This window comes from Centropristis striata, chromosome 22 (assembly GCF_030273125.1).
Source record: "Centropristis striata isolate RG_2023a ecotype Rhode Island chromosome 22, C.striata_1.0, whole genome shotgun sequence".
NCBI lineage: Eukaryota > Metazoa > Chordata > Actinopteri > Perciformes > Serranidae > Centropristis > Centropristis striata.
The window spans coordinates 21608695-21616919 of NC_081538.1; the positions used below are offsets into that span (position 1 = coordinate 21608695).

Below are 8225 nucleotides of genomic sequence, written 5' to 3' on the forward strand. Positions count from 1 at the left end.
TGTTAACATATTTAAAATTGCAGTTTCATCATATCTGGTTAAGTGCACGGTCCTATATGTGGCCCTGTGGTAGTGTTGATGAAAAATTGTGGCCCCCTCTAGCCTTTAAGTTGTCCATCCCTGCTGTACATGTACTTCGAACATATATACACACATAGACACAGGATACATAACGACACCATTGCACAACAAAAATATACACTTAATCCACCACATTTATCACATTTAACCCTCCAGCATAGCATCCCCTCAAAGGGATGCTTTGTTTAAAGCTGATACAGCAGAAGGTACGAAACTTCTGCTGTAGCGAACACGTTTACAGGCCAGGGTCCTGTATCTGCGGCCAGCACAAAACTAGTGAAAAATCTTCATATTATGTCAGTTTTTAGATTTTCTCATGTAGACTACAAAAAAAGAGTGTATGTTGTCTTTCATTAAATGGTTTAAGTAAGGGGTAATGCACAGCGAGCAGGTTATTAATGCAAGATTACTGTTCATTATCCTCCTCATTACATGTCACCTGACATGGCCAGTTGGTTTGTTACACAGACCGATCTGAAAAGCAATCATTTTATTGGAAATTGTTTGGGAAAGAGCAGACGCTTAAAAAAATAACTGGCAGGTGATTGGACGAACCATCTGTTTGTCACTATCACACACCCTCCATGCTGAAACCATTCGAGGGCTGTCTGCTGCTGTTATCTTCATGAAAAAATGCTGATATAACTGATGCTGTTGCAGCATCTGTGCTAACCTCGTGATGAGCCACCATTTTTGTTTCTGGACTGACAGATCCTCCAGTTGTGTGACTCAAGCGCATTACTTGTAGCCTTGCAAGATGGATTTGCAATCTCAGATTCTTTGTGATCTCATGTTATCACGAGAATCCAACTACTATTTACAGTGTTAAATGGACTCTTACACAAATCATGGATTTAAAAAATGATTTTATTGCTTCCTCATTGAAACAGTCTGTTCATCATAAATAACAAACTGTAGAATGTAACCATTGACCAATCAATATTGGTGAATATTTAACAAGGCCATGTGATAAATAAACATGATACACACATGTATGTATGCAACAGAGAGAGCTTTAAGTAAGGACAAATGCTGAACATTTTCAGGCTTTGCTTTGAGTTGGGTTAGGACTTTAACACAGCGTGCAGCTAGATATAAATGTCTTTTTGACTTTTTAGCTTGAGAACCGCATGAACGAGTTACTCTGACTCATTGTTTGGTTAGATTTGCATGAGAGATTTAGTAAAAACCACCTAGGACATTTTTTATCACTGATAATGTTTTCACTTGAAATACTGATGCTGCTATTCATATGGAGGAGGGGGCAGTTTGTGAGTTGGATTCTCCCTCTCTTTCTTTCTCCATTCTTCCCTCTCCATCTTTATCTCTCTCACATTTGCCACCATCTTCATCTTTTGTTCACACAAACAAGATCTTTCGGTGTTCACAGGGTCAGAGAGAAGCCCTGGTGAACTATAGACGTCAGCAACAACTTTAGCTACAAGCGAGCCAAGAATACACACACACACACACAAAGGCTGATAGCTGTGAATACAAGGCTGATTGTATGGATTTATAAAGGAAGGACAAAGAAACTCTCTGCCTCTGGTGTGACATGGATTTCATGTCAATGTTCCTTTTGTGTGAGAGAATTATGAGTTTCCTTTCGAGGGAAAAGTGTGTGTGATTGTGTCAGGGCATGACCAAGAATAGATGAATTCTTATGGTTTTCTAATTATAATTGATATCTCATTCAGGTATTCTGCCTTCATTGGGGATGTAATGAAAATTACATATTTGTAAGGTGTGTGTATGCATGAGCTCCTGTTTGTGCATGCGTGTGCGTGTTGCGCTGCAGCCCAGAAGTGGCCCAGACTTAATTACCCGTCTCTTGCCAGACGCTGATTGCAAATCCATGTGTCTTGATTAGAAGATTCACAGTGTTTCCTCACACAGACACACACACAGACACACACACACACACACACACACACACACACACACAGACATACAGACAGACAGACACACGCACACACACAAACACGTGCAGGGAGAGAGATGTTCCTGAAGCACTTCTTAACTTTGGAGTGCTTTTCCATGTCATGAGTAAACTAAAAAGAGAGAAGCATTTTACCTGAGAGTTAGCATGAGTATGGTATAAAAAATTCTGATCTTACGCAGCTGAATAACGTCTGTTTTTATTCAAAACACACATTAAATCCATTCCCTTCACTGTCAATACCAAACATGGAAATGGAACAGTTATAAGACCAACATTTTATTTTTTTTCCATCTAGAAAGATGTTCTCTCTTTGTCTCTCTCTTTCTCTCTCTCTCTTTTAACTAGCAGTAGCATACATAAGTGCTTGATTTCAGCAAATAACTAAAACACTGTGATTGCAGCACAACAATATGCTGCCATTTTTGTTATTGTTATAATGTTTCTTTTCCGAAGAGGAAAAACTCATTTTCCCTGAGGCTATTTTTTCATTCACATAAATTGCATCTTCTTTTGGCATGAATTTGTTGTTTAGATTTAAGCTTTGAGCTGGTCTTTCTTGTGCTAGCCACGTATTGTGCATGTATGTAAGGCTGTAAAACTGTGAGATACATTATTCATCCAGTCAATATGCAATCCTGTCAGTTTCCACCCACCTATCATTTTAAGGCTGATCCGTCAGACAGAATAATGACTCTGAAGAATAGACGAGCGAGAGCAAGCATTTGTGGAAATAACGAGCAGAGGAATCCCATTCCATATCCCGCAGTGGGGGCCCCAGCTCAGCAGAGTTGTCATGGTGACGCGGATTCTTGGCGCTTGTCTAGTGCGAGTGTGTGTGTGTGTGTGTGTGTGTGTGTGTGTGTGTGTGTGCATGATTAACTCTTTCTCTCTGCATATTGTTGCAGTGACATGACATGATTGAGACTGAGAGAGTGAGAAACAGCAGAAAAGAGACTCAGAGACACAAGTCTTTAGTGCTTTTAAGACTCAGAAAAACTTCTATTTGTTATTTCTCCTTTTCTGCCTCTATCTGCTTCAATCAGAAAGAGCGCAGCCTGTGGTGGCTTTTTGTAATTATTTTCAATAAAGAATGCTTTTACCGCAAAACTTCCACTCAGAGTATAAAAGTGCCTGACGCCATTAGTTTTTTCCCCCCCACATTGTTCAGTTGAATGAATTGAGAGGCAGGTGATTTTGGTGGTTGCTGAGCAAAAATAAAAGATAGATGCAGAAAACTGCTATTTAAAAAAAAAAAAAATGCAAGCCCCAACATGCAATCTGCTCAACCTGCATTATAAAATTCCTAATACGCTAATGGGGGACACAAACTACAGCTCTAGGTTTGTGCAAAGATGATGCAAAGTGTATCTGCAGTTAATTTGAGGCTTCAGCAGTCTGATTGGCTAAAATCAAGTGGATATCATCCAGACTTACAATCTGATTAGAACAAATCTTATTTTTTCACTGTCCCTCCACCGCAGCCAGGCAGAGAAACACAGTCCAGGGAGAGAATTTCTCTAATAAAAAGACTGTAACTTTAATGTCATGGGTTACTGGTGAGTAAAATTTTATCTTCAAGTGCATGTGTCCTAGGTAGTGATACAAATCCTTATTATATTGTTAATTTGTTGAAAAGTACATGAAGTGGTTGGAGAGTGAAGTGCAAATATTAAATACCAGAAAATTTCCTCTGGGGAAATTCTGAAAGGGCCACAGGGGCTACTGCCGGTGTGTAAACACTATGATGAGATTCTTCAGAGATTTCAAACAATTAATGCTAGTAATGTTATGATGCTATATTATATACAAGGAGCACACCTACAGCATTCACGCGAATTTGTCATTCCCATTAATTTCAATGCAAAATTTGGGGCAGTTTTCGTATTCCGTAGTGAAAAGTAATAGCACACTGTTCCCGATCAAACTGCACATTTTTATATATAATTTGTAGCGGGACGAAATTGTGTCTGGAAGAGGAAGAAGAAAAAATCCACAGTATAACAATAGTGCTCGGTGCTTCAACTATTGCTGTAGGGGACAGTGCTCGGTGCGATTGCCCCGTGGCCCTAATTAATATTGCAAAATAATACTCATAACCACTATTTTTGCAGTATTTTCAAATGGTTTGTACTCTTATTTACAATACAACTAGTAATTTAATTAGGTATTTATGTTCATTGGTTCTGCATGTGCAGTGGATGTGACAGAAAGTTACAAGACTTCAAAAAGATTCTCCGTTTTTTCTTTGGGGTCCCATGGGTGTTTCTGTGGCACTACATTTGCTCAGTTCAGAGTCTGAACTGAAAATCGTTCTCAGAAAAGCTCTCTGTGGGTGTCATTAGTGTTACAGAACTTGAGGAGGTCAGTTGTTTTATGCACGTCAGTACTTCCATCTGGATTGTAAAATAATTTACGAGAAGATGTTAGAGAACCAAAGGCACGCCTGTCCAAAAATATTTCACATAGCATCACCCACAGTGCAGCAGAACAGGCAAACATCTCCTTTAAGTGATACTGTACCATCACAGAGTCATTCATGCTACTTACTGACATAAATACTTTGTAGATACTAGTGTATTAATAATATTTCAAGAGGAAGTATACCAGTGTTGCTATGCAAAGTTTCTGCTCTACTTTGATTGTATTTGCTGTTTTAGAGGGATGAATAAGGTCTGCCTCACTTTCTAGCATTCTTGCTGCTTTTCTTCACCTTCTCAGTCTTGAATACACACTGTTTATATACACATACTAGTCCTCCTGCCCCACCACCCTGTGCTGTCTGAAAATGAAATGAGAAAAGAGAAAAAGTCTTTCTCCTGAAGGGGGCTTTTTTAGCTTTTCATTCCATCTTCAAATTTCTGAGAAAGGAGTATTGCTTTTGCAGGTAAAAAAATAAATAAAAAAGGCTCTCAGCTCTTCAGTGAAAGCATCATTTCCTGGATCTATTTCATAATGATAAGCTTGCCATTTCAGAGGCAGCCCCCCACCCCTGTTCCTTGTGCTGGCATAAAAAGGAGACTTGAATTACATTCACACAGAGGTCCTTAACCCCAATTCTGGGCTGTCTAAGTGACTGCCTGAGTCGATTTGCACCAGGTGGGTCTCTCAGAGCGGAACTCATCAGCCGACAGGAACCTTTGTCAATTGCGAGACCTCTCAAACGTCAAGTCAAATTATGTTGTCCTGCTCTTCCTCCAACTCATGGATAGCTTCCTTTAAATTGTTATTGTGGTCTGAGGATTGTCACGTAAATATCAGTATGCATGTGATGATACACTAATTATACACAATATAACAGCACAGGGAAATAATCATATAAACAATTTGAATAGAACCCAGGTTCCTAAAAAGTTGGGATGTTGTCTGAAATGCAAATAAAGCAGAATGTGATAATTGCTAATCCTTTGTCACATATATTCAGTTGAAAACTGTACAGATACAATACATTTTATCAACCTTTCATCTTTTTTTGTAAACATATATTCTGAATTCTGGATTTGGTACATTCTGTTTTTATTTATGTTTTATACAACGTTCCAATTTTTTGGGAACTGGGGTTGTAAGTTTTATATTTCTCAATTTTCATTTAATTCCCATTTTACTTTAATGCAGAAAAAGATGACAAAGACTTGTAATATAACTGGATCAATATAACCATGTGAACTGAGAAACGACCAGAATACATCTCATCTTAAATACCATATGCTAGTGATGCAGGAGTTGTACTTGACTGTTGTAATGAAGAAGGAGCTGATCGGGAAGGCGAAGCTCTTGATTTACCGGTCCATCTACGTGCCAACCCTCAACTATGGCAATGAGCTTAGGGTCATGGCTGTAAGAATGAGACTGCGAATACAAGTGGCCGAAATGAGTTTCCTCTGGAGGGATAGGGTGAGGAACTCAGACATCCGAAGGGAGATCTGAGTTGAGCCGTGGTTTCAGACACGTCCAACTAGTAAGAGGCCCCAGGGAAGACCCAAAACATGCTAGAGAGATTATATATCTCGCCTGGCCTGGGAACTTCTCAGGGTCCTCAGGAAGAGCTGGAAAACATTGCTGTGAAGAGGGACACCTGGAATGCCGTGCTAAATCTGTTGCCCCCGCGACCCAGCCCTGGATAAGCAGAGAAAAATGGATGGATGGATGAGAGTCCATGTAAAATAAATTGGATTGCATCTAACTGTTACTCTTATGAACTGCCTTCGAGAGCCACCATAGAATCAGAGATAGCAGAGGAGGTTGGTACCATGATGTTGACACTCACTGGACACTATTGGACTTCACTCAGCATCATTTTTCCCTTAGGGTGACAGTGCATTGTTTTGATCAGCAGTAGGAAAAATCAGTTGCTGGTGTTAAGTTTTAGAATATTAAAGCTAATGAATATTTTTCATAATGGAGGACATTACTCTCGATGGTATGAATGAGGTCACACAGGGTGTCTGTGAAGCCTAAATGCGTTTGTGTGTGACTGGTTAGAGAGGACAGAATGAATGTCAAAAGCTAATAGTCGGCCTTTGATGACTTCCTGCCAGACTAAAATACACATTTTTTGTTTCAGACAGTAAAACTAGTCAGGCCTGTATTTGTGTTTGCATGGGAGGAGAAGGTGTTTCAAATGATGTCATTGACTTTACCTTCAAGACCATGCTGTGGAAGTGAGTTGATTTGCACCAGGTGGGTCTCTCAGAGCGGAGCTCATCAGCCGACAGGAACCTTTGTCAATTGCGAGACCTCTCAAACGTCAAGTCAAATTATGTTGTCCTGCTCTTCCTCCAACTCATGGATAGCTTCCTTTAAATTGTTATTGTTGTCTGAGGATTGTGCCTTCACACACACACACACACACACACACACACACACACACACACTGTATAAACATAAACACCTCATGCTCAACAGTGTTCCTTTTGTGTCTTGGAAATGTCTTGAGGCAGTGTAAAGAAGTAAAACTTTCCATGTGTGTTCCTGTCCAGACTCTAAATGGGGCTGTGTTCATAAATATGACATTTCCAGTAAGTCTTACTTCATAATGTACTTTCACATTTAAGTGAAAGTAAGTGAATTTTCTGCATTGGATGTGTTGGACAAATAAGAGTTTAAGTCCTGAACACAGACCAGACCTACACCTGTTTCTGACTTAATTGTAAATCCAACTCCTCAGCAGCTGGAACCACATATGGATCAGTTAGTTTGATGTCCATACAGGCATATCAAAGAGATGTCATCTGAGGCCACGCTGAAGGAAATTAAATGCCACATTGGAACATGGGCAGCTGCACTGCAATGTTTACACAGATTTTTTTCATTCCTTGCATCTCTTATGCTGTGTACAGTGTACAGTATGTGTGTACCAGTACAAACCTCCCGTGAAAATCCCCCCGCCCAGCATGCAATCAACTGCAATCATTGGAAAATGTGACCAGGTTGCTGTCTTTAGAAAGAATCTCAGTTTTTACTTATTTCTGATATCCTGGGGTCAACACACCAGTATGGAACAACACAGAGTAAACAAACAAGGCAAAAGGACCCGTCAGTGTGGGATGGGACTAGTTTCACAATTCACACATGCAGGGTCTCATCTTTCTGTAAGAAGTTCGTCATCCGGCCTGAAACTTCCTTTGGAATGTGTGTGAAACTTGTCCCATCGTAATCAAACACTCTTCATGCTGTCATTGACTCCTCTGGTAGTTTACACACTGCTGCGATGTTAAGATGCTTATTCCCGGTTAAGAAATGTGAGATGCCTTCCAGTTACTCATGTTAACATGACCTTGGCCTTGAGTGCAGAAAAGAGCAGAGACGTAGGAGGAAGGATCCAAAGAGTAAACAATGTGGTTGTGCCAAATACACTATCCATGTCATTGTGATGTCTTAACCCTTTGCTGTGTTGTGTGTTGTTTACAGAGGCATTCAAGGGAAGAAATGCGGGACCATTATTGTGAAAGCAGAGGAGCTGAACAACTGCAGGGTGAGGATGGATACACACTCCCTGAAAAGTCTCTGTTTTCCTGCATCTTTATCTTTTCTGTGCCTTTGTATTTCTGCTCCGTCTTTGTCTATCTGGTCCTTTCTCTGGCAGGATATTTGTTTCAGAGGACTCAAAACACAATCGCTGTGGGAGTTTTGAGTATAAACAGCATGTCTGTGTACAAACTCAAGAACAAGTTCAAATGGTTTGAGAGAATGGATTTTAAAATGT

The 8225-nt window shown here is 40.0% G+C and overlaps 1 protein-coding gene across 1 annotated transcript in view; it reads left to right on the forward strand.

The window, feature by feature from the left end:
• The window catches only part of LOC131960422 (copine-8), a 113047-nt gene that overhangs the window by 54593 nt on the left and 50229 nt on the right, over window positions 1–8225 (forward strand). The window contains exon 7 of the mRNA XM_059325643.1: window positions 7931–7994. Coding sequence (XP_059181626.1) covers window positions 7931–7994 — 64 coding nt within the window. The remainder of the gene's footprint in view (window positions 1–7930; window positions 7995–8225) is intronic.